This window comes from Mobula hypostoma, chromosome 2 (assembly GCF_963921235.1).
Source record: "Mobula hypostoma chromosome 2, sMobHyp1.1, whole genome shotgun sequence".
In the NCBI taxonomy this organism is placed as follows: domain Eukaryota; kingdom Metazoa; phylum Chordata; class Chondrichthyes; order Myliobatiformes; family Myliobatidae; genus Mobula; species Mobula hypostoma.
In genome coordinates, this window is record NC_086098.1 from 74,312,719 (window position 1) to 74,340,239 (window position 27,521).

Sequence of the window (27,521 nt, forward strand, 5' to 3'; positions counted from 1 at the left end):
TTCCCTAGATTTACACAGCCGATAGAACCTGGGGGTTACACCTGTGTGGGTGAGTGTGTGCCTACAAAAGTGTGTCCCAAACCAAAAGCCATGGATGAACCAGGACATACGCCATCTACTGAAGGCAAGATCTGTGGCATTCAAGCCTGGCGACCCATGCCTGTACCAGAAAACCAGGTACAATTTGCAGAGGGTTAGTTCAAGGGTGAAAACACAATTTTGAACAAGGTTGGAGGCCACACCAGTTGTATGACACCAAGGTTTACAAGACATGACTTCCTACAAAGTGAAACCCAATTACTGGTTCCTACAAAGCGAAACCATACAAGATGATGAGGGGCATTGATTGTGTGGATAGTGTTACGTACCCCGTAACTGGGTTGCCAAACCAGCAGAAATGGATCACTCAGTTGGAGTCTGGAGTACTAGAACTAAGAAAGTTTTATTACAGAAACAAGCAACACAGTAATCGAAAGGATAATAAATGCAACAGTTCAGTGATGATAAACACACATGTGCACAGAATTAAGATAACAGCATCAATCAAGCTCTATCGTTGTCTAGGGGTAAATGACCAATTTCAAAATGACTCAAAGTTCAGTCCAGTTTAGTAGTTCAGTTCGCAGTAATCGTTGCCATGGCGGTGGACAATGTGGGGGAAGAGAGAGATAGAATAGGAACAACTCATCATTCAGAACGGCTTCACTCACAGACCAGCGAGATGGCTCACAAACAGCTTTTTGGGCGGGTCCTTGGTGATGTCACCTGAGGTCACCGACTGTGACCCCTCCTCCAGATGCGGTCGATCCTCTGCAGTGAACCCGGCACCCAGGCAAGGGCGGACACACACCGGGTTCCCGCTGATCGTACCTTTCCACCCACTCGTGAGAAGCGTACCGCTTCCAGGGTCTCGTTACCTCGGGTGGCGTGTGTGTCTGTCTTAGCGAACCTGTCCCTTTTTATCCCCCTGCTGGGGTACGCCTGTCCATCACTTCAAACAGTTCAGGCTTCAAAGGGGGGAGCCGCTCCAGACAGCTCTTCCTCCCACATCCCTTCATTACACATCTCCAGACGCTGCTCCATTGTTCCTTATCTCTCCTTCCCCTGAGGGCAGGTGGCAGACCAACTGCTGATGCCACTGATGCTAGCCCAGGCCAGCAAACATCTTAATTTTATGTGTATTCTCGTAACAATAGTCAGAGGCTTTTTCCCAGGGCTGAAATGGCTAGTACAAGAGGGCACAGTTTTAGGGTGCTTGGAAATAGGTACAGAGGAGATATCAGGAGTAAGTTTTTTTTAAAATGCAGAGAGTGGTGAGTGCGTGGAATGGGCTGCCAGTGACGGTGCTAGAGGCGGATACAATAGGGTCTTTTAAGACTCCTGGACAGGTATATGGACCTCAGAAAAATTGAGGGCGACAGTATGTGTAACCCTAGGTAATTTCTCAGGTAAGGACATGTTCGGTACAGCTCTGTGGGCCGAAGGGCTTGTATTGTGCAGTAGGTTTTCTATGTTTCTATGTTCTATGTTTCTAAATAACATGAATGGCAGCGATGCTTCACTACCAGATGAACTCAATGCCTTCTATGCCTGCTTTGAAAAGGAGAATGTAACTACAGCTGTGAAGATCCCTACTGCACCTGATGACCCCCACGATCTTTGTCTCAGAGGCCTATGTAAGGCTATCTTTTAAGAGGGTGAATCCTTGCAAGGTGGAAGGCCACGACAGAGTACCTGGTAGTGCTCTGAAAACTTCTACCAACGAACTGGCAGGAGTATTCATTTTCAATCTCTCACTGCTACAGGCAGAAGTTCCCACCTGCTTCAAAAAGGCAACAATAATACCAGTGTCTATGAAGAATAATGACTATCACCCAGCAGCACTCACATCTACAGTGATGAAAAGCTTTGAGGAGGTTGGTCATGACTAGACTGAACTCCTGCCTCAGCAAGGACCTGGATGCACTACAATTTGCCTATCACCACAATAGGTCAACAGCAGATGCAATTTCAATGGCTGGACAATACAAACCCCTGTGTTCATTGATATAGCAGTATTTAACAGCAATTCAATTCCGATTGAAAAGTTACAGGGCCCAAAAACGCCTCACTTTCTGGGGTTTTTTTTGCACAATTTTATTCAATATATACAATTAATATGCCTCATTTAGTAGGAAAAGAAGGAAAAAAGAACGGCAGACTGCCACGTGCAGTGCCTTACTTGGATGTGTCTGAAGTCTTGGAGCTTGACTTCCCTACGTGATCCTACAAATGGTCTTGGAGGTTTAGTCTAGCAGGGGAGTAGCTACGTCATATACCCAGACCGGCGGAGCGGTCTTCTTCTAGGGGGCCATCCTCTGCGACCGAGCGCTGAGCTTCGGGAGGGACGCACATGGAGCTGTGAGGGAAGGGGGACACCCGCCTATCCAGCCAGATCAGCCGAATCAACCCTAGCGATCAATGGGGTGACAGATGTCGCAGCCAGATCGCCCTCACACCCATAGAAAGAAGGTATACAACTGGTATATAAACCTCCAAATCAGCAAACACTTTACAAATGTGATGAGGATATTTCCCGCTGAACTTTGCGCTAACATGCAAATGATCGACGGCTCGATTGGTGGAACGGCTCGAGGCGCCCTCCTCCTTGCACTATATTATACAGTATTCGCAGTTGTTTCTGAACTTCGTGCGTGGTGCGTGGAGAGCAGTTTGAGTGGACGAGGTGAGTACTGTTAGCTCACTTTGAATTTAGTTGCTGATTCACAAGACAAATTCATTTCATTTCAGTGCCTGCTGGAAGCTGCATAGTTTGTCCGTTTTGTTAGGAGAGATCTTTCATTAATTCTATTGCTTTTCAAGTCACTTTTTATTGTCATTTCGACCATAACTACTGGTACAGTACACAGCAAAACAGTGCAGGCATTACATTAAATAATAAACAGGACAATAGGCATAGTAGAGGGGCAGTAGGTTTCTGTGTATTCAACTGAAGATTCATTTCAAGATTGCTTAATGGCATTGCCAGTACATAAGTGCAAAGGAGAACAAAATAATTGAGACTCCGGATCCGATGCAGAGTTAGAAAACATAGGAACTTAGAAAACGTACAGCACAATACTTCGGCCCACAAAGCTGTTAGGACCATTTATAATTTTTAATATATTCTAGATTATCGTTTCATTTTCTTGTTAACGACCGCAAGAAAATAAATCAAGGTAATATAGGGTGACGTGTACTTTGGGAATAAATTCACTTTGAACTTTTTGAGTTTCCACACTGTGAAGCTCTATACAAAGCAACATGTACGTTTTGACAGTATCGTGAAGTTACAAAAGAAAGAACATTGCAATGGTAAAAAAAAACCACAATAAATATAAATACACAAGATGGCTGTACCTAGATTGAATGTCCATAAAGTGACGCGAGGCTGTACACAAGATAGGAAATAATAGTTATGAAGTGAGTTACTGTGCCCGCAAGAAAATGAATTTCACGATCCTATATGGTGACAAATATTCGATTATAAATTTACCTTGATCTTTTGAGCTTTGAAAGGCGTGCTGGATTTCAGTGCCTGGGGGTACAATTTATGCACATTCAATCCTCAGTATTATTCCCCTTATCGCTCAGCATTGCCCCAGAATTTTAAAACTGCCTGCGTGGCTGTCTGCAAGTGGGACTAATATTTGACGAAAACATTTCGCAATTTTAATAAGAAAATTGTACCAATTCACTAAGATATTACTGTATTGAAAGTGCCTGCGTGGCCGTCTGCAAGTGGGACTAATATTTGACGAAAACATTTCGCAATTTTAATAAGAAAATTGTACCAATTCACTAAGATATTACTGTATTGAAAGTGGATGCGTTTCATAACAAATTCTCCGGCAGCGCCTGGATGTTCCAAAACACTCCCAACAAGCGAAGTGGATAGAGACCTCCCAAACATGTAGAACAGTTGGAGCGAATGAGTGGTAAAGATGGTCGACGCGAAATGCGTTCTTCAGTCAGGGCAATGTCAGGTCTCTATGGTTCATATTCTCAGGATTTGTTCTCTCTTTTTCGCACATTCGATGCATGGCCGTATTTGTGCCGGGGAGTTTTTTGTGAATTGTTTCTTTTTGAGGGTGCCTGTAAGAAGGTGAATCTCAAGGTTGTACGTGGTATACATACTCTGATAATAAAGGTACTTTGAACTGCGGTTGGAAGTATGGTATTACAGATATACAGGCCGTTAGCGAGACCATACTGTGTACAGTTCAGGTTACCCAACTATGGAATTCAAAATCAGGTTTGTTATCACCGGCATGTGACGTGAAATTTGTTAACTTATCAGCAGCTTAATTCCATACATAATATAGAGAAAGTAATAATAAATCAATTACAGTACAAGTATATTGACTAGATTAAAAATGGTGCAAAAACAACTAATACATCTTAAAAATGTGAGCTTTGTTCACAGGTTCAACGTCCGTTTAGGAATCAGTTGGCAGAGGGGAAGAAGCTGTTCCTGAATTGCTGAGTGTGTCTTCAGTCTTCTGTACCTCCTACCTGATGGTAGCAGTGAGAAAAGGGCATGCCCTGGGTGCTGGAGGTCCTTAATAATGGACGCTGACTTTCTGAGACACCGCTCCTTGAAGGTGCCCTGGGTACTTTGTAGGCTAGGACCCAAGATGGAGCTGACTAGATTTACAACTTTCAGCAGCTTCCTTTGATCCTGTGCAGTAGCCCCTTCATACCAGACAGTGATGCAGCCTGTCAGAATGCTCTCCACAGTACAACTATAGAAGTTTTTGAGTGTATTTGTTGACATGCCAAATCTCTTCATACTCCTAATGAAGTATAGTCACGGTCTTGTTTTCTTTATAACTGTATTGATATGTTGGGACCAGGTTAGATCCTCAGAGATCCTGTCACCCAGGAACTTGAAACTGCTCACTCTCCCCACTTCTGATCCCTCTGAGGATTGGTATGTGTTCCTTCATCTTACCCTTTCTGAAGTCCACAATCAGCTCTTTTGTCTTACTGACGTTGAGTGCCAGGTTTTTACTGCCACACCACTCCACTAGTTGGCATATCTCACTCTTGTACACCCTTTCATCACCATCTGTGATTCTACCAACAATGGTTGTACCATCAGCAAATTTATAGATGGTATTTGAGCTATGCCTAACTACAGTCATGGGTGTAGAGAGGGTAGAGCAGTGGGCTAAGCTGCACTCTGAGGTGCACCAGTGTTGATCCTCAGCAAGGAGGAGATATCATCAATCCACACAGATTGTGGTCTTCCCATTTGGAAGCTGAGGATCCAATTGCAGAGGGAGGTACAAAGGCCCAGTTTCTGTAGCTTATCAATTAGGATTGTGGGAATGATGGTGTTAAATGCTGAGCTATAGTCGATGAACAGCATCCTGACATAGGTGTTTGTATTGTCCAGGTGGTCTAAGGCCATGTGAAGATTGTATCTGCCATTGACCTATTGTGCTGATAAGCAAATTGCAGTGGGTCCAGGTCCTTGCTGAGGCAGGAGTTCAGTCTAGTCACGACCAACCTGTCAAAGCTTGTCATCACTGTAGATGTGAGTGCTACTAGGCAATAGTTACTAAGGCAGCTCACATTATTCTTCTTAGACACTGGTATTATTGTTGCCTTTTTGAAGCAAGTGGGAACTTCCGCCCGTAGCATTGAGAGGTTGAAATTGTCCTTGAACACTCCCACCAGTTGGTTGGCACAAGTTTTCAGAGCGTTACCAGCTACTCCCTCATTGCCTTCCACCTTGCAAGGATAGCCTCTTTAAAGGTAGCCTAACAGTGGTCTCCAAGACATAGATCACAGGGTCATCAGGTGCAGCAGGGATCTTCACAGCTGTAGTTATATTCTCCTTCTCAAAGCGGGCATAGGTGTTGAGTTCACCTGATAGTGAAGTGTCACTGCCATTTAAGCTATAGGGTTTTGCTTTGTAGGAAGTAATGTCTTGCAAATCCTTCCAGAGTTGTAAATCCAATGTGGCCTCCAACTTCATTTGAAATTTTCTCTTTTCTCTTCGAAATAGCACTCCGCAACTCATACCTGATTTTCTGGTACAGACCTGGGTCACCAGACTTGAATGCCACAGATCTAGCCTACTGCAACTCTTTGTAGGCGCACACACTCATCCACACGGGTTTTAATGAAGTCAGTAACAACTGTAGAATACTCATCCAGATTCAAAGATGAATGGAGAATGTCATTAAAATGAAAAAGGGTGCCGAAAGATTTACAAGTAACACGTACAAAATTCTGGGGCAACTCAGCAGATCAGACAGCATCTATTCTGAGGCATAACCATCGACATTTCAGGCCAAAACCCTTCAATGGGTCTGGAAAGGTGGTGCAAGGAGAGAGAGGAGTACACTGGGGCTTATTCTGGCTTCTTTCCCCTTCCTCTCCAGCCCTGATGAAAGGTTTCCACCCGAAATGTTGAGCGTTGCTCTGAATTTTCAAGAATCTATTGTGTTTAAGATTTACGAGGGTGTTGCTGGGAATGGAGGGCTCAGTTACCAGGCTTTTTCTCCCTTAGTGTAGGAAGCTGACAGATTATCATATGGAGGCTGATAGAAATCAGGAGAGGCATTGTCTGCCTTAGGGAGGAAAAGGGTCAATATAATGTGAGAGGAAAGGTTTAAGGGACCCAAGAGGCACCCTTTTCCACGTAGTGAGTACTGGGAATATGGAATGAGCTGCGGAAGAAGTGGTAGAGATGGGTACAATTACACTCCGACTTCGGTTCTTTGTGGGAATGGGACCCGCTCTCAGGGCCTCACGACTGGCTGCTTTTTATATCCCAAGGACGCAGCCTGGAAGACGAGCATGCCTTCAAGGTTCCGGGATTTCGTGGCTCTGGGGACATGCTGATTCTAGGCCAGTGCCCCTGACTGAAGTGTCGCAGGAGATCACCAGGAGCAGCGGGTTAGCTACCGTGGGTTGTGCGTCCAGAGAGCTGCACCTTTTCGGTGCCAACTCCCCCGGCGCAGAGCTCGGAAAGAGTGACGCAACAGACTTTTAACATCGTAAATCAGCGAGTTGTTTGTTATGTCTCCCCTCTCATTGTGAAACAGGGCCACCTCTTTTTCCTTATTAGGGGGAGGGAGACAGAGAGACAGAGACTGTGGTATGTCAAATTATCGGGTGAATGAGTAGTTTTTGGGGTACTGTAAGTCTGTCTTGATTGATGCTTTGCTGTACGCTCAAGTGGAGGGCACCATAGTCCAACATATTATTCTCCGTAACTTCCGCCACCTCCAACGGGATCCCACCACTAAGCACATCTTTCCCTCCCCCCCCCCCTGCATTCCGCAGGGATCGCTCCCTACACAACTCCCTTGTCCATTCGTCCCCCCCATCCCTCCCCACTGATCTCCCTCCTGGCACTTATCCGTGTAAGCGGAACAAGTGCTACACATGCCCTTACACTTCCTCCCTTACCACCATTCAGGGCCCCAAACAGTCCTTCCAGGTGAGGCATCACTTCACCTTGAGTCGACTGGGGTGATATACTGCGTCCGGTGCTCCCGATGTGGCCTTTTATATATTGGTGAGACCCGACGCAGACTGGGAGACTGCTTTGCTGAACATCTACGCTCTGTCCGCCAGAGAAAGCAGGATCTCCCAGTGGCCACACATTTTAATTCCACATCCCATTCCCATTCTGACATGTCTATCCACGGCCTCCTCTACTGTAAAGATGAAGCCACACTCAGGTTGGAGGAACAACACCTTATATTCCGTCTGGGTAGCCTCCAACCTGATGGCATGAACATCAACTTCTCTAACTTCCGCTAAGGCCCCACCTCCCCCTCGTACCCCATCTGTTACTCATTTTTATGCACACATTCTTTCTCTCACTCTTTTTCTCCCTCTGTCCCTCTGAATATACCTCTTGCCCATCCTCTGGGTCACCCCCCACCCTCGTCTTTCTTCCCGGACCTCCTGTCCCATGATCCTCTCGTATCCCCTTTTGCCTATCACCTGTCCAGCTCTCGGCTCTATCCCTCCCCCTCCTGTCTTCTCCTATCATTTTGCATCTCCCCCTCCCCCTCCAGCTTTCAAATCCCTTACTCACTCTTCCTTCAGTTAGTCCTGACGAAGGGTCTCGGCCTGAAACGTCGACTGCGCCTCTTCCTATAGATGCTGCTTGGCCTGCTGCGTTCACCAGCAACTTTGATGTATGTTGCTTGAATTTCCAGCATCTGCAGAATTCCTGTTGTTTGGCACCATACCTTTTTGCTGGTGGGGGTTGTCGTTGCCTTGCTGCTGCTTGTGCGTGAGAGGGGGAGCGGGGGGGGGGGGCTTTGAGGTTCTAATGTTTTAACCGTCATTCATTCTTTGGGGCATTTCTCTGTTTTCATGGATGTCTGTGAAGAAAAATAATTTTAGGATGTATATTGTATACGTTTCTCTGACATTAAATGTATCTATTGAAACCTATTGAATTACAGCATTTAAAGGACATTTGGACAGGTACTTGGACAAGAAAAGTTTAGAGAGATGTGGGGTAAATGCAGGCAAATGGGACTAGCTTAAATAGACATACACGAGTTAGGCTGAAGGACCAGTTATTTATAATTTATCATAAATTCTTTTGTATTTCTTTACATCCCTGTTCCCTGTAAATGACTACAGGAAAATGAATCTCAAGGTGGTATATAGAACATAGAACAGTACAGCACAGGAATGGGTCCTCTAGCTCCCAATGTTGTGCTGAACTAGCTGGAGAGTAAATTCTAAAACCCCAGAAACTAATCCCTTCTACCTACAGTGTCCATATTCTTCCATCTTCCTCACATTCATGAGCCTATCTAAACGTCTCTTAAACACCTCTAATGTATTTGCATCTACCACGATACCAGGTAGCACATTCCAGGCACAACCACACTAAGTAAAAAAACTTAACCCTCATGTCAACTTTGAACTTTCAATGCATGTCCTCTGGTTTTAGACATTTCAACCCTGGGAAACAGGTACTCCCAGTCTACTCTGTCTATTCCTCTCAATCTTACAAACTCTCCTCAGCTCCGGAGAAAACAACCCAGGCTTGTCCAGCCTCTCATGATAGCACATTCCCTCCAAACTGGACAGCATCCTGGTAAACCTCTTCTGAACCTTCTCCATATCATAGAAACATAGAAAATAGGTGCAGGAGTAGGCCATTCGGCCCTTCGAGCCTGCACCGCCATTTATTATGATCATGGCTGATCATCCAACTCAGAACCCAGCCTTCCCTCCATACCCCCTGACCCCTGTAGCCACAAGGGCCATATCTAACATTCTTATAGTGGGGCAACCAGAACTGTAAGTAATACACCAGATGCTGCAAATTTAAGGAACTCTGGTTAGGCCACATAACCTCACGACTTGAATTCAATGCCTCAACTAATAAAAGCAAGCATTCCATAAGCCTCTTAACCACCCTATCGAGCCACTTTCATGGAGCAATGAATTGGCTCCCAAGATCTCTCTGCTCAGCAACACTTCAGCATCTTGCCCTTAACACTGTACTGTTGTTTTACATTTGACCTACCAAGGTGCAACACGTCACATTTGTTCAGGTTAAACTCCATATGACATTTCTCTACCCATATCTGCAACTCGTCAGTATCCACAACACGACCAATCTTTGCATCATCTACAAACTTACATACCCTCCCATCTACACTTACATTCAGCTCATTTACTGTATACATCAGAAGCAGCCATGGTGCCAGTACAGATCCCTGCTGAAAACTGCTAAGCACAGATCTCCACCTAGAACAAGTGCCTTCAACCACCACCATCTGTCTTCTATGGGCAAGCCAGTTCTAAATCAAAACGGCCAATTCACCATTGACCCCATGCACCTTAATCTTCTGGATTAGCCTCATGACGGACTTTGTCACTTTTCTAAAATCCACATAGACAACGTTCACTGCCCCGCCCTCATCAATCTCTCTTGTCACCTTGTCAAAAAACTCAATCAAGTTAGGAAAACATGACTTGCCCCACACAAACTTTGAGTTTAAAGTAAAGCTCTTAATTAGAAAATAAGAATACTAAGCAACACTGACAATTTAAAAACGCAAACAACAGGAATTCTGCAGATGCTGGAAATTCAAGCATCACACATCAAAGTTGCTGGTGAACGCAGCAGGCCAGGCAGCATCTATAGGAAGAGGCGCAGTCGACGTTTCAGGCCGAGACCCTTCGTCAGGACTAACTGAAGGAAGAGTGAGTAAGGGATTTGAAAGCTGGAGGCGGAGGGGGAGATGCAAAATGATAGGAGAAGACAGGAGGGGGAGGGATGGAGCCGAGAGCTGGACAGGTGATAGGCAAAAGGGGATACGAGAGGATCATGGGACAGGAGGTCCGGGAAGAAAGATGGGGGAGGGGGGGGACCCAGAGGATGGGCAAGGGGTATATTCAGAGGGACAGAGGGAGAAAAAGGAGAGTGAAAGAATGTGTGTATAAAAATAAGTAACAGATGGTGTACGAGGGGGAGGTGGGACATTAGCGGAAGTTGGAGAAGTCGATGTTCATGCCAGACAATTATCCATATTATGAACAGTTTCCAACAATCATTTTTCCTGCTGTTATTTCCAAAAGTAACGTTTTTTCCCTTTGTATTACACAACAAGTTTGCAAGCATCTCAGGAAATTGTCTGATGGTGCATTAAACCAGGTAAACCACAGAGGTTCCATATTTGGGTATTGCACTGAGTTTCTGGTCTCGATGTGTCTGTTTGCCAGAAGTTGTGTTCATGAAACCAACTAAAATCAACTGAACAAACTTTAGAAAGTCATGTGTAATCGTGTCAAGGGTATCCAAATAAATAAAATAACCAGGGTCCAGACTTGTACACACAGATCATGCAGAAGGAGAGAGGTGGTTTCATTGAAGAGTACAAGATGGTAAGAGGCATAGGATAGAGTGGACAGCCAGAGACGTTTTCCCCCAAAAGGTAGAAATGGCTAATGTAAGGAGGCATAATTTTAAAGTGATTGGAGGAAAATATGGGAGGGAATGTCAGAGGTAGGCAGCCATCGATCCCAGGGGATCATGGGTTTGCAACTCTGGTGGACTGTGTCCTCTCCAAGGTGCAAGCCTGGGTGGGAAGATTTGGAAAAACCGGCTGTTGCCCGTGCAGTGGGTTCCCCCTCTCCACGTCACTGATGTAGTCCAAGGGAAGGGCAAACGCCGATACAGCTTGGCACCAGTGTCGTCACACAGATTGCCAGAGTGAAGCTGTAGACAACATCAAACTGTTTTAGGGACCCCGAGCTCCAGATTTCTTCCTTGGAGTTTACTCCTGAAGCCTTTCCAAGGGATAGGTGTCGTTGCAAGGCAGCGAAGGTTTAAAACTAGAGATTTTCTTCTCCTCGGTGGGCTGACGAGCCCCACCTGCCTGAAGCAACTGGTCAGTGGTCCGCCATTGCCCCTTCTCTTGTCAGTAGAAAGAGTTTGGCCAGACGTAGTAGCTAAGCTACACGTGAAGGCCAAGAGTTGGACATGGTTGTCAGAGGCTGTTAGAGTCGCACGCCATTTGGAGCACTTTATAGGTAGTGGGAACTTATCCCCACTACCACCCCTGGCTATGTCAGAGGTAGTTTCTTTTTTAATTATACAGAGTGGTAGGTGTGTGGAACATGTTGCCAGGGTTGGTAGAAACAGATACATTAGATTCAGATTTATTGCATGTACATTGAAACAGAAGTGAAATGTGTTTCAAGGATGTGCTGGGGGCAGCCCACAAGTGTCACCATATATTTTGGCATCAACATAGCACGTCCACAATGCTCGTCAGAACAACACAGAACACAAGCAAAACAACAAAGCTAGTATGGAAACACCAATACCCTTGAATAGAAGTTTCTATAAGAAGTCGTGCGTACAGCTCGGTTCATCATGAGTAAAGCCCTCCCTAATATTGAGTACAACTGCAAAGGATGATGTCGCAGGAAAGTCCCAGCACCTAGGACAAGTTCGCTTCTCACTGTTGCCATCAAGAGGAGGTACAGGAGCTTCAGGATTCACACCACGAGGTTCAGGAACAGTTATTACCCCTCAGCTAACAGGCTCTTAAACTGAAAGGGATAACTTCACTCATCGTCAATTGCCCCAATATTGAGATGTTCCCCTAACCCATGGACTCACTTTCAGGAACTCTTGATCCCATGTTCTTGATATTTATTGCTTATTTATTTATTTATTATTACTTCATTTGTATTTGCACAGTTTTTTGCCTTTTGCACTCTAGTTGAACACCCAAGTTGGTGTTCATTGATTCTATTACAAGTAAGTCCACAAGAAAATGAACCTCAGGGTTTAATATGGTGACATATATGTATATTGATAATAAATTTGCTTTGAACTTTGATGGCACTACAGCTGATCTGATCTTACTTTCTGTTTCTAGGGGAGTGCATCACGATGGCGAAGCCCAAGCTGTATTATTTCAATGGAAGAGGGAAAATGGAGTCTGTTCGCTGGCTTTTGGCAGCTGCAGGAGTTGAGGTTGTGTACTAGTTATGTAGAGTAAAGTTCATTACATACATTTGTCCGGGAAGATTTGTACTGGTGACTGACAAAATCTAAGTTATGAAGGGTAATAGATCAGCTGCATTTTTTGCCTCTACACCATGTGGACAGAGGAATGCACGGCCCATTGAACTACCTCCTCTGTTTATGAAAACCACCTGCTTCCACTGAACCACTTCCATTTCAACTCCAAATTGATCAATTTCTGATTTGAATGAACTCAGCAACAAAACCACCAGGGCAGAGAATTCCAGAGACATGCCACACTCTGGGTGAGAAAGAGCTGCCCTCATCTCAGTCCTAAATGGCCAGCCCCATTTTCTTCAAAGTACACACTGGTCTCAGATTCCTTATTTACGGTCAAATATCCTTCCTACATCCATCCCAGTGGCCCTAAAAGAACATTCTAACTTTCTACGAGATCTCATTGGTTTCCTGAACACAGGACAGTACAGGTCCCATCAACTCAACATCACCTCACACAGCAAACCTGCTTTTCCTGGAACCAGTCCAGTAAACCTTTCACAGTACTCTCTCCGTGCTAGGACCTCCTTTAAGTAAAGAGACCCATTTGTACATAATACTCCAAGTTCAGACATACTATATTACAGGACACCCACTCCTGTGCTCAGCCCTTCTAAAGGCCTATTTGCCCTCTCAATTGGTTGCTATACCTGTGTGGAGTTTCAGTGACTTGCCTACCAGCACACCAGGGGCTCTTTGAACATTGTCCCCTCTCTCCACTTGTTAGAAAACACTACCTTTCTGCTACTTCCCCCTCAATCCAACACAACATACATTAGCTACAATGCAAGATTTCCCTCCTAGTTTATTGTGGTCAGCAAACTGGCCAAGTTCTCCCAAGCAAAACAGGGTGGATCCAAAAAGATAAGGGGAATGTTGAGAGTGGTTACAAATAAATTGCATCTCTAGTACTGACCTCAGTCACTTATATCAATTCAGCCACCAAGCTGCATCCTCATGAAGAACAGATCTCAAATGCAGTTATTATTCCACACAAGCTGTCCATATTCTCTTTCGGCACCAAAATCATCCATGTTACTCTCAAGGAAGCAATGAACTGAACCAGAAGGTACAATTACTTTGCAGTCAGATCCTGAGTAGAATCAGCTGTTGACAGAGATGATTCCATAATTTGCAATTAATTAACTTCAGATCCTGCTCCCCACCCCCTCATCAACACTGCCTTGAACTGTTGCAAGGCAAAGAAAACTCACAACAGCTTTTTTTTTAAACTGATAAGAACATCAAGGTTAATGCTGAGATATCTTGGGTCATGAAGGCCTTTTCCCTTTGCACTAGAGACAGAAAGTGTTTAATATCCTGGTCTCTCATGGCTGCAAGAAGAGAGAGGGCAACTGGGATGGTGCCAAGTACTTAATGTTACATCAGATGGATTGGGGTAATTTTGAAGATATCGGCTCCCAGATCCCACATCCCACCAGAACTGGCTCTCGGCTTTTTAACTGCATTAAATTGCAGAACAGAACACCCTCTCCTCGTTTGCTATGGTTCCTGATAAAAGTAATTGCAATTCTCAAATTGCCTGACACAGTCAAAATCACCCTGTTCCGCTCCAAGCTTGCTTAGCCTGCCACGTCAGTTCCAACAGATTTATTTATCACATATACACCGAAACATGCAGCGAAATATGTCGGTTATGTTAACAACCAACACCCTCAATGATGGGACAGACTGTGTTGCCACACATTCTCGCACCAACATAGCATGCCCACAGTGTTCAGCAGAACAACAAAAGCAGTAACAACAACCGTGAAACAAGTCCCTTTCCCACCCTTCCACCCAACTACCCAATCACCCAAACACACACACACACACACAGGCGTGCCTCCAATTCCAGGAGAGTCCAATTCTGGATCTCCACTCTCTGCCGTAGACCTGAAAACTCACTAACATTGGGTTTCCAACCTCCAGTCCCTGGCTCGGACTCACAAACTCACAGACAGTAGGCCTGCAACCTCCAGTCCCTGGCTTGGACTCACAAACACAGACAGTGGGCCTGCAACCTCCAGTCCCTGGCTCGGACTCACAAACTCACAGACAGTAGGCCTGCAACCTCCAGTCCCTGGCTTGGACTCACAGACACAGACAGTAGGCCTGCAACCTCCAGTCCCTGGCTCGGACTCACAAACTCACAGACAGTAGGCCTGCAACCTCCAGTCCCTGGCTTGGACTCACAGACACAGACAGTAGGCCTGCAACCTCCAGTCCCTGGCTCGGACTCACAGGCTGTAGGCCTGCAACCTCCAGTCCCTGGCTCGGACTCACAAACTCACAGACAGTAGGCCTGCAACCTCCAGTCCCTGGCTCGGACTCACAGGCTGTAGGCCTCCAACCTTCAGTCCCTGGCTTGGACTCACAAACTCACAGACAGTAGGCCTGCAACCTCCAGTCCCTGGCTCGGACTCACAGGCTGTAGGCCTCCAACCTCCAGTCCCTGGCTTGGACTCACAAACTCACAGACAGTGGGCCTGCAACCTCCAGTCCCTGGCTTGGACTCACAAACACAGACAGTAGGCCTGCAACCTCCAGTTCTTGGTCCAAACTCGCAGAGCTTCTTGTTTGTCCTCATTCAGGTTAATGATCCAGTACTGATGGCACATAGGTGGATTGTTGGATGTTTGGCAACGTATGCTTTAGGTTTGAATTCTGACCATATTTCTATATCACTGTGAAGTCTGAACATAACCATCAGTTTCTTTACAAAAGCACTCACCTCTTCTTTAAGGCTGACTCAGGAAAGACTGAATGTGCCATAACAGCAGCCATTACAGGTTTCCCCAGAAGTTGTTACAGGTTCTTCCAGGGATTTTTATAGGTTCACCCAAGGGGTGTTTGCATTTTCTCTTAACTTTTGGTGTATGACAATTCTGCATCCAACAACATCTTAAGAACATAGAACAGCACAGCATGGTACAGGCCCTACAACCCAACCTTTTTACCGAATCTTAAGATCAATCTAACCCTTCCATCCCACCTAGCCCTGCACCTTTCCGTCATCCACATGCCTAGCAAAAAGTTTCTTAAATGCCTGTAATGTATCTTCCTCTACCATCACCCTGGCATGGTTTTTATATCCATACCCCACATAGTTTCGTATACCTGGCTAGGAGCCACAAGTCCTATATTTGTTGACTGGATGTGGTAAGAAAATGTCAAACTTTGGATAATATCAGATAAAATGTACATAAATCTGTAAAGGAAAAAGAAAAATGCCACACCTCGTTTCACTAGCAGCTAAATCTACAATTATAGAATTCTCCAATACCCTCTCAGTATGCATTCCAGAATTAAGAAGTTTGTTTGTTCTTGGGTTTCCTCTGGCTACTCTGGTTTCCTCCCACAGTTCAAAGACGTACCTGTTAGTAGGTTAATTGATCATTGTAAAATCATTCTGGGGTAAATAGGGATTGCCGGGCAGCCCAGCTTGTTGCGCCAGAAAGGCCTGTCACATTCTTTGTCTCTAAATAAGCAAACCAAATAAAAATTTGGTGTTAGGACAAATAAATGATTGAATTCAGGCAATGAACAGGGAATAATTGAGAGTTAGAATGAAGCTTACTATCACTGACATATGTCTTGAAATTTGTTTTTCAGCAGCTGTACAGTGCATTACATAAAATATGCTATAAATTGTAATAAGAAATATGTTAAAAAATTAAATGAATAGTGGACAAAGAGAACAAAATGTGAGGTAGTGTTCATGGACTGTTCAGAAATCTGATGCAGAGAGGAAGAAGTTGTTCCTAAAACACTGAGTGCGTGTCTTCAGCCTCCTGTATCTCCTTGCTGATGGTAGTAATCAGAAGAAGCCCTGTCTTGGGTGATGGGGATCCTTTAGGAGGCATTGAATTTTGAAGGTATAGATGAAGAATTTTACACTTCAGAAATGCAGGTCAAAAACAGTTACCAAATAGGTTTACATTTTGAGTGTATATTTGTCAGTTTTAGCTACAGTACTTGGATTGAAAGTTCAATGTTGTCAATAAGTATCTCTGGTGAAGAAATCACTTGAAACACGTTGGAGAGAGCAATGGACAACAGCATGTTTGAGATGTTTTAACAAATGTCTTTTGTTGATTATTCATTTCAGTTTGATGAAGTATTCCTCGAGACCAGGGAGCAATATGAGCAGCTACTGAAAGGTAGGAAGATTAAATAATGAGCTTCGTGGGCTGGGAATGGGTGTGCTCAGTGGCTGGTTTTTAGGAGTCTAAATCACTTGTCCATTGGCATCTCTGTGGATCGTACACACAAGACTACAGAACTGTTAAATTTGAGACACTGGAGACTGCAAATGGTGGAACTGGAACAACACACAAGATGGTGGAGGAACTCAGGCAGCATCTCCAAAAAACCAGTCCAGATGACAGTTCTCAACCCAAAGGCTCTGTCCTGCACAGATGCAGCCTGAACCACTGAGTTTCTTCATAATTTGTGTGTTACTTCAGCTGCCGAATCTGCAGCATCCTATTTCTCTTAGACAATTTGGGGGCCAAGCAAGATTAGCTTTTGCAGTGGCATCCAAAATTTGAACCCTTTCTGAGCTTTCATTTTTACATTTGTTAGTGGACTGGGGTGAAAACCTTTCCAAAGTTCAGGAGGATATTTTGTTTTAACATTATATGTAGTGGTTTCATAATTTTGACTGTAAGCCATACTTTCTGCAACTTCAGTCTTCATTGAGGTAACATACACGAAATGCTGGAGGAACTCAGAAAGTCAGGCAGCATCAATGGAAAGAAATAACACATTCAGCGTTTCAAGACAAGACCTCTCATCAGGACACCTGAAATATTGACTCTTTATTCCGCTCCATAGATGCTGCATGACCTAAGGAATTCCTCCATTATTTTGTTAAGATTCAAGATTATTTAATGTAATTTACAGTACACATGTGTAAAGGAGAATGAAATAATTGTTACTCCAGTTCCAATGTAGCAGAAGAATAACACAATAAGATAAAGAATGCAATAAATACACAAGATAACATATATACAAACGTATATACATATAGTAGGCACAGGAGGGTCTGTACATAAGGTGACTGACAGGAAAAGATAAAGCAGTGGTGGCTTTCCAGCATCTGCAGAATCATTTGTGTCTTTATTGGTTTGTCTTTTTAGTGTGAATTTGAAGTGAGTTGGTCCCAAATACATTTGTCTCTGTTCCTCTTGACAGATGGATTTCTGCTGTTCGAACAGGTCCCAATGGTTGAGGTGGATGGGATGAAGCTGGTGCAGACCAATGCAATCTTGAACTACTTTGCAGCAAAGTACAATCTCCATGGAAAGGATATGCATGAAAGAGCACTGTATGTCAACACCATACAATTCATTCCCTCCACTTGAGAATTTGATCATTTTCTTTCCAGTTCAGTTTCTAAACTTGCTCCAAGACACGAGAGCTTGAGCATGCAGTGTAGGTGAATAATCCTTCAGAGTCCGAAGGGACTACTTTGATATTAAACCTTTCTGTCATTTATTCTACCATGAAATGTGGTATCATTTATTGCCCAATTCCAAGAGGACTAGATGCTAAAAACAAGGTTGTAATGCTGAGGCTTTATAAGATATTGGTTCAAGTGTACTTGGAGTATTGTGAGCAGTTCTGAGCCCTATTTCTAAGATGTACTGGCATTAGAGAGGGTCCAGAGGAGGGTGATGAAAATTACCCCAGGAACGTAAGAGTTAATGTATGACAAGTATTTGATGGCTCTCGGCCTTTACGTGCTGGAGTTTAGAAGAATGAGGAGGGATCTCATTGAAGCCTATTGGATATTGAAACGCCTAGATAGAGTGGATATGGAGAGGATGTTTTCTTCAGTAGGGAAGTCTAGGTCCAGATGGCACAGCTTCAGAATCAAGGGACATCCCTTTAAAACAGAGACGAGGAGGAATTTCTTTAGCAAGAAGATGGTGAATCTGTGAAAGTCATTGTCACAGATAGCTGTGGAGGCCAAGTCATTGGGTATTTTTAAAGAAGAGGTAGAAAGGTTCTTGATTAGTCAGGCTGTCAAAAGTGAAAGGGAGAAGGCAGTAGAATGGGGTTGAGAGGGATAATAAATCAGTTGTCATGGAATGGCGAAGTAGACTCAATCGGCCGAATGGCCTAATTCTGCTCCTATGTCTTGTGGTCATATGGCAATGTTCCCCCTTTGTGTGTCCATCACAATGAAATGATAAATTGTGTTGAGCTGTAGGGAGTCTTCCTTGGCAATATTCCACAAAGAGCCAATCTACATAAATTCTGTGAGAACACCATGAAGAAAGATGATACAATGAGAGGGTAGACAGGCAAGGACTTTACTCCATAGAATTTAGGAGACTGAGGATGGGGGGGTGACCTTTTAGAAGTGTATAAAATCACAAGGGGCATAGAACACACACTGTCTTTTTTCCCGGAGTAGTGGAGTCTAAAACTAGAGGGCATATTTAAGGTGAGAGGGGTTAAATGTAATAGACCCAAGGAATAATTTTCACACAGTGGGTGGCATGTTTGTGGCCCAAGCTGCTAAAGGACGTGTTTGAGGCAGATACATAAACATTTAAAAGGCATTTGGGCAGTTGCATGGATGGGAAGGATTTAGACAGATATAGGCTAAATGATAGCCTCATGGATGATACAAAAATGGAAAGCTATGTAGGAGAGAAAGGTTAAAGTTATCTTAGAGTAGATTAAAAGGTCTGCACAACATTGTAATGTTTCATGTTTTGTATTCTGTTCAAATTCATTTCAGTGAATCACCTCCAAGGCTTAGAGAAAACATCACCAACTCTTCCCAGTGAACACGCAACATGTGTGTCAACATCAAAAATTCATTTTTCACATTCTCAGTTTTATTTTTAATTGAGCCCAGAGGGTGCACAATACTCCAGTGTTCCCAGGCTATACTGGATTCACATTGTTTAATTTCTTGTGAACTCAATGCCTCAATTTAAATTCCTCAGCTTTGTGTTATTAATTGCTCACGCAACCAGTAATGCTGGTTTTATACCTGGGCATGCTGGGGTGGAGGGAAATGAAATCGTGGATGGCATTGCAAAGTCTTCCTTACAGAGCAGGCAAGTAGAAATTAGAGTTCCCCTAGGCAGAGCAGAATTGAAAAGTAGGATTAAAAAAGGTATAGAGAAGAAGTGGCAGGAGGATTGGAAAAAAGAATTAAGGGGCAGGCATTATTTTTCTAGTCACCCACTAGTTAAAAAGGTCTCAGACTGTTACATTTTAAGTCATAGAGATATGGTGAAATTTACAAGACTTAGGTTAGGGCATTGTGGGCTAAATTATTATTTAAAGATAATAAGAAAACATCCTACTGGATTATGTGACTGGGGGGTAGTCCAGAGACAGTCCAGCATGTTTTGCTGAGCTGTAATCGATACAAAATTGAAAGAAGCATGTTGTTCAAGAGGCTATCTGGCTTAAATTTATTTTGGTTTTCTATTAAATCTTTGTTTGGTTATCAAGAGAATCAACATCTGATTGAAGAGTCTATTATTCAGTTCATACGTGAGACTAGGTTGTATTCGAGGATTTGAGTTCCTTGAAGTTCTATAATTAATTATACATCCTGCAGAGGGCTGTAATATGCCTAGATGCGTCTAAACAGCCGGAAATAGAAGAAGAAGAAAAAGAATGCTGGTTTTATGGTTCACCTGTGTTCCAGATTTATTTGCCCTTTTACCCATTCATTTAGTATTTTGTTTTAACAATTAGCCCAGTGAAAGACAATAAATGATATACGCCAATTCCAGCAGCTAATGTTCTTCTGAAAGGAATCTAAAGGTCATTCATGAATACTGATAACAAAAGCATAGGTAACTGAGAGTCCTTTACATTGTAATATGTGCTCCTTATAAGATTTAATGTGTGAGTTATATTTAAACAAGTTTGGCCTTGTCGTCCTGTTCAGGAGGACATATTATGTGTTGGTTTTGGAGAGGGTCCAAAGCAGGTTATGAGAGTGATTCTGGGAATGTCCTAGTCACACTTTATTGATCCTGGGGGAAATTGGTTTTCGTTACAGTTGCACCATAAATAATAAATAGTAATAAAACCATAAATAGTTAAATAGTAATATGTAAATTATGCCAGGAAATTATGAAATAAGTCCAGGACCAGCCTATTGGCTCAGGGTGTCTGACCCTCCAAGGGAGGAGTTGTAAAGTTTGATGGCCACAGGCAGGAATGACTTCCTATGACGCTCTGTGTTGCATCTCGGTGGAATGAGTCTCTGGCTGAATGTACTCCTGTGCCCACCCAGTACATTATGTAGTGGATGGGAGACATTGACCAAGATGGCATGCAACTTAGACAGCATCCTCTCTTCAGACACCACCGTGAGAGAGTCCAGTTCCATCCCCACAACATCACTGGCCTTACGGATGAGTTTGTTGATTCTGTTGGTGTCTGCTACCCTCAGCCTGCTGCCCCAGCACACAACAGCAAACATGATAGCACTGGCCACCACAGACTCATAGAACATCCTCAGCATCGTCCGGCAGATGTTAAAGGTCCTCAATCTCCTCAGGAAATAGAGACGGCTCTGATCCTTCTTGTAGACAGCCTCAGTGTTCTTTGACCAGTCCAGTTTATTGTCAATTCGTATCCCCAGGTATTTGTAATCCTCCACCATGTCCACACTGACCCCCTGGGTGGAAACGGGTCACCGGTACCTTAGCTCTCCTCAGGTCTATCACCAGCTCCTTAGTCTTTTTCACATTAAGCTGCAGATAATTCTGCTCACACCATGTGACAAAGTTTCCTACCGTAGCCCTGTACTCAGCCTCATCTCCCTTGCTGATGCATCCAACTATGGCAGAGTCATCCGAAAACTTCTGAAGATGACAAGACTCTGTGCAGTAGTTGAAGTCCGAGATGTAAATGGTGAAGAGAAAGGGAAACAAGACAGTCCCCTGTGGAGCCCCAGTGCTGCTGATCACTCTGTCGGACACACAGTGTTGCAAGCACACGTACTGTGGTCTGCCAGTCAAGTAATCAAGAATCCATGACACCAGGGAAAGTTAGCATTAACCTGCACCAAGTGCATCGAGATGCAGCTCCTAAGGGACCGCGTTACGGAACTGGAGCTGCAGCTCGATGACCTTCGTCTGGTCAGGGAGAGTGAGGAGGTGATAGAGAGGAGTTGCAGGCAGGTGGTCACGCCAGGGCCACGGGAGGCAGACAAGTGGGTCACGGTTAGGAGGGGGAAGGGGAAAAGTCAGGTAATAGGGAGTACCCCGGTGGCTGTGCCCCTTAACAACAGGTACTCCTGTTTGAGTACTGTTGGGGAGGACAGCTTACCCGGGGGAAGCGACAGTGGCCGTGCCTCCAGCACAGAGTCCGGCCCTGCAGCTCAGAAGGGTAGGGCAAGGAAGAGGAGGGCAGTTGTGATAGGGGACTCAATAGTAAGGGGGTCAGATAGGCAATTCTGTGGACGCAGTCCAGAGACCCGGATGGTAGTTTGCCTCCCTGGTGCCAGGGTCCGGGATATTTCTGATCGTGTCCAAGATATCCTGAAGTGGGAGGGTGAGGAGCCAGAGGTCGTGGTACATATAGGTACCAATGACATAGGTAGGAAAAGGGATGAGGTCCTGAAAGGAGAATATAGGGAGCTAGGAAGGGAGTTGAAAAAAAGGACCGCAAAGGTAGTAATCTCGGGATTACTGCCTGTGCCACGCGACAGTGAGAGTAGGAATGCGATGAGGTGGAGGATAAATGCGTGGCTGAGGGATTGGAGCAGGGGGCAGGGATTCAAGTTTTTGGATCATTGGGACCTCTTTTGGCGCAGGTGTGACCTGTACAAAAAGGACGGGTTACACTTGAATCCTAGGGGGACCAATATCCTGGCAGGGAGATTAGCGGGGGCTACTGAGGTGACTTTAAACTAGAATGGTTGGGGGGTGGGAATCAAATTAAAGAGGCTAGGCGTGAGGAGGTTAGTTCACAACAGGGGGATGGGAACCAGTGCAGAGAGACAGAGGGGTGTAAAGTGAGGGTAGAAGCAAAAAGTACTAAGGAGAAAAGTAAAAGTGGCAGGCCGACAAATCCAGGGCAAGCATTAAAAAGGGCCACTTTTCAACATAATTGTATAAGGGCTAAGAGAGTTGTAAAAGAGCGCCTGAAGGCTTTGTATGTCAATGCAAGGAGCATTCGTAATAAGGTGGATGAATTGAAAGTGCAGTGAAGTGTTATTAATGATTATGATATAGTTGGGATCACAGAGACATGGCTCCAGGGTGACCAGGGATGGGAGCTCAACGTTCAGGGATATTCAATATTCAGGAGGGATAGACATGAAGGAAGGGGAGGTGGGGTGGCGTTGCTGGTTAAAGAAGAGATTAACGCAATAGAAAGGAAGGACATAAGCCGGGAAGATGTGGAATAGATATGGGTAGAGCTGCGTAACACTAGGGGCAGAAGACGCTGGTGGGAGTTGTGTACAGGCCACCTAACAGTAGTAGTGAGGTCGGAGATGGTATTAAACAGGAAATTAGAAATGTGTGTAATAAAGGAACAGCAGTTATAATGGGTGACTTCAATCTACATGTAGATTGGGTGAACCAAATTGGTAAAGGTGCTGAGGAAGAGGATTTCTTGGAATGTATGCGGGATAGTTTTTTGAACCAACATGTCGAGGAACCAACTAGAGAGCAGGCTATTCTGGACTGGGTTTTGAGCAATGAGGAAGGGTTAATTAGCAATCTTGTCGTGAGAGGCCCCTTGGGTAAGAGTGACCATAATATGGTGGAAGTCTTCATTAAGATGGAGAGTGACATAGTTAATTCAGAAACAAAGGTTCTGAACTTAAAGAGGGGTAACTTTGAAGGTATGAGATGTGAATTAGCTAAGATAGACTGGCAAATGACACTTAAAGGATTGACAGTGGATATGCAATGGTAAGCATTTAAAGGTTGCATGGATGAACTACAACAATTGTTCATCCCAGTTTGGCAAAAGAATAAATCGAAGAAGGTAGTGCACCCGTGACTGTCAAGAGAAATTAGGGATAGTATCAATTCCAAAGAAGAAGCATACAAATTAGCCAGAGAAAGTGGCTCACCTGAGGACTGGGAGAAATTCAGAGTTCAGCAGAGGAGGACAAAGGGCTTAATTAGGAAGGGGAAAAAAGATTATGAGAGAAAACTGGCAGGGAACATAAAAATGGACTGTAAAAGCTTTTATAGATATGTAAAAAGGAAAAGACTGGTAAAGACAAATGTAGGTCCCCTGCAGATAGAAACAGGTGAATTGATTATGGGGAGCAAGGACATGGCAGACCAATTGAATAATTACTTTGGTTCTGTCTTCACTAAGGAGGACATAAATAATCTTCCAGAAATAGTAGGGGACAGAGGGTCCAGTGAGATGGAGGAACTGAGCGAAATACATGTTAGTAGGGAAGTGGTGTTAGGTAAATTGAAGGGATTGAAGGCAGATAAATCCCCAGGGCCAGATGGTCTGCATCCCAGAGTGCTTAAGGAAGTAGCCCAAGAAATAGTGGATGCATTAGTGATAATTTTTCAAAACTCGTTAGATTCTGGACTAGTTCCTGAGGATTGGAGGGTGGCTAATGTAACTCCACTTTTTAAAAAAGGAGGGAGTGAGAAACCAGGGAATTATAGATCGGTTAGCCTAACGTCGGTGGTGGGGAAACTGCTGGAGTCAGTTATCAAGGATGTGATAACAGCACATTTGGAAAGCGGTGAAATGATCGGACAAAGTCAGCATGGATTTGTGAAAGGAAAATCATGTCTGACGAATCTCATAGAATTTTTTGAGGATATAACACGTAGAGTGGATAGGGGAGAACCAGTGGATGTGGTATATTTGGATTTTCAAAAGGCTTTTGACAAGGTCCCACACAGGAGCTTAGTGTGCAAACTTAAAGCACACGGTATTGGGGGTAAGGTATTGGTGTGGGTGGAGAATTGGTTAGCAGACAGGAAGCAAAGAGTGGGAATAAATGGGACCTTTTCAGAATGGTAGGCGGTGACTAGTGGGGTACCGCAAGGCTCAGTGCTGGGACCCCAGTTGTTTACAATATATATTAATGACTTGGATGAGGGAATTAAATGCAGCATCTCCAAGTTTGCGGATGACACGAAGCTGGGTGGCAGTGTTAGCTGTGAGGAGGATGCTAAGAGGATGCAGGGTGACTTGGATAGGTTGGGTGAGTGGGCAAATTCATGGCAGATGCAATTTACTGTGGATAAATGTGAAGTTATCCACTTTGGTGGCAAAAATAGGAAAACAGATTATTATCTGAATGGTGGCCGATTAGGAAAAGGGGAGGTGCAACGAGACCTGGGTGTCATTATACACCAGTCATTGAAAGTGGGCATGCAGGTACAGCAGGCGGTGAAAAAGGCGAATGGTATGCTGGCATTTATAGCGAGAGGATTCGAGTACAGGAGCAGGGAGGTACTACTGCAGTTGTACAAGGCCTTGGTGAGACCACACCTGGAGTATTGTGTGCAGTTTTGGTCCCCTAATCTGAGGAAAGACATCCTTGCCTTAGAGGGAGTACAAAGAAGGTTCACCAGATTGATTCCTGGGATGGCAGGACTTTCATATGAAGAAAGACTGAATGAACTGGGCTTGTACTCGTTGGAATTTAGAAGATTGAGGGGGGATCTGATTGAAACGTATAAGATCCTAAAGGGATTGGACAGGCTAGATGCAGGAAGATTGTTCCCGATGTTGAGGAAGTCCAGAACGAGGGGCCACAGTTTGAGGATAGAGGGGAAGCCTTTTAGGACCGAGATTAGGAAAAACTTCTTCACACAGAGACTGGTGAATCTGTGGAATTCTCTGCCACAGGAAACAGTTGAGGCCAGTTCATTGGCTATATTTAAGAGGGAGTTAGATACGGCCCTTGTGGCTACGGGGGTCAGGGGGTATGGAGGGAAGGCTGGGGCGGGGTTCTGAGTTGGATGATCAGCCATGATCATAATAAATGGCGGTGCAGGCTCGAAGGGCCGAATGGCCTACTCCTCCACCTATTTTCTATGTTTCTATAAGGAGTGTTTGATGGCTCTGGGCCTGTACTCGCTGGGCTTTGAAAGAATGAGGGGGGATCTCATTGAAACCTGTCAAATATCGAAAGACCTAGATTAAAGTGGATGTGGAAAGAATGTTTGAATGTTTCCTCTAGTGGTGGAGTCGGGACCGGAGGGCACAGCCTCAGAATGGAAGGACATCCGTTTAGAACAGAGATGAGGAGGATTTTTTTTTTTAGCCAGAGGGTGATAAATGTGTGAGAATTCATTGCCCCAGACGGTTGTGAAGGCCAGGTCATTGAGTGTATTTAAAGCGGAGGTTGATAGGTTCTTGATCAATCAGGTCATCAAAGCTTACAGGGAGAAGGCAGGAGAATGGAGTTGAGAGGGAAAAAAGACAGTGGTGCATGGCCAAGTGGTTAAGGCGTCGGTCTAGTGATCTGAAGGTTGCTAGTTCGAGCCTCAGCTGAGGCAGCGTGTTGTGTCCTTGAGCAAGGCACTTAACCACACATTGCTCTGCGATGACATTGGTGCCAAGCTGTATGGCTCCTAGTGCCCTTCCCTTGGACAACATCGGTGGTGTGGAGAGGGGAGACTTGCAGCATGGGCAACTGCCGGTCTTCCATACAACCTTGCCCAGGCCTCAGCCAACATCAAAAATCGATGGACAGCCGAAGAAGAAATTAGCCATGATGGAATGGCAGAGCAGACTCATTCTGCTGAGTGGCCTAATTCGGCTCCTGTGTCTTATAGTCTTATGATCTTAGATGCCTTATTAGGTGGCAGGGTAGCATAGCACTTAATGTAATGCTTTACAGTGCCAGTGACCTGGGTTCTCTTCTGTCACTGTCTGTAAGGAGTTTATACATTCTCTCCATAATTCTGTGGGTTTCTCCAGGTGCTCCAGTTTCCTCCCATATTCCAAAGGCATCCAGGTTGCAGTTAGTAAGTTGTAGGGCATTCTACGCTGCTGCCAGTAGCATGGTGACACTTGCGGGCTGCCTCCAGCACATCCTTGGGCTGTGTTGTTCATTGATGCAAAGTGCCACTTTCCACGGATGTATATGTAACAAACGCTAGTGTAGCGGTTTACAGCACCAATGACCCAGGTTCAGTTCCCGCTGCTGTATGCAAGGAGTTTGTATGTTCTCCATGCAACTGAGTAGGTTTATTTCCCGGGTGCTCCTGTTTCCTCCCACATTCCAAAGACACATGGTCACATGGCTGTAATTGGGTGGCTCAGGCTCGTTGGGCCAGAAGGGCCTGTAACCATGCTGAATCTCTAAATAAAAATTAAAAACAAGCCATCTCAATCTTGATCTTTCTGGTTGGATGTCACAGGCAGTACAACTGTAGCACTCTGAAACTTCAGTACTGCGACCGGGAACTGAAGCAGACTTCAGTCTCCTTTCTATTTGCAGGATTGACATGTACTCTGAAGGAGCCAAAGATCTGATGACTCTTGTGATGCAACACCCCTTCCTTTCGGCTGCAGAGAAGGGCAACAACCTCACCCGGATGGAAGCAAAAGCCAAAAACAGATACTTCCCTGCATTTGAGAAGGTATTCCACTGCTCCAGGCGGTTGTTCAGCGAGGGAGCATGACCTTGCTGTCAATAGTGATTGGGATGTAGTAAGAGAATGGGCAGTTTATCAAGGGAGTGACCTTGCCTCAGTGTGTGATGGGAGAATGGAGAGTTCACGAGGGGGATGTGACCTTACCTTAATGTGTGATGGGAGAGTGGGGAGTTTACCAGGGGGATGTGACCTTGCCTCAGTGTGTGATGGGAGAATGGAGAGTTCACTAGGGGGATAGAACATAGAACATAGAATAGTACAGCACAGTACAGGCCCTTCGGTCCACAATGTTGTGCCGACCCTCAAACCCTGCCTCCCATATAAGCCCCCACCTTAAATTCCCCCAT

General features: G+C 44.7%; 1 protein-coding gene across 1 annotated transcript in view; it reads left to right on the forward strand.

The window, feature by feature from the left end:
* The first annotated feature begins 2,666 nt into the window (after window positions 1-2,666).
* The window catches only part of gsta.1 (glutathione S-transferase, alpha tandem duplicate 1), a 32,321-nt gene continuing 7,466 nt past the window's right edge, over window positions 2,667-27,521 (forward strand). The window contains exons 1-5 of the mRNA XM_063038881.1: window positions 2,667-2,725; window positions 12,432-12,529; window positions 16,689-16,740; window positions 17,777-17,909; window positions 27,018-27,159. Coding sequence (XP_062894951.1) covers window positions 12,446-12,529; window positions 16,689-16,740; window positions 17,777-17,909; window positions 27,018-27,159 — 411 coding nt within the window. The 5' untranslated portion in view covers window positions 2,667-2,725; window positions 12,432-12,445. The remainder of the gene's footprint in view (window positions 2,726-12,431; window positions 12,530-16,688; window positions 16,741-17,776; window positions 17,910-27,017; window positions 27,160-27,521) is intronic.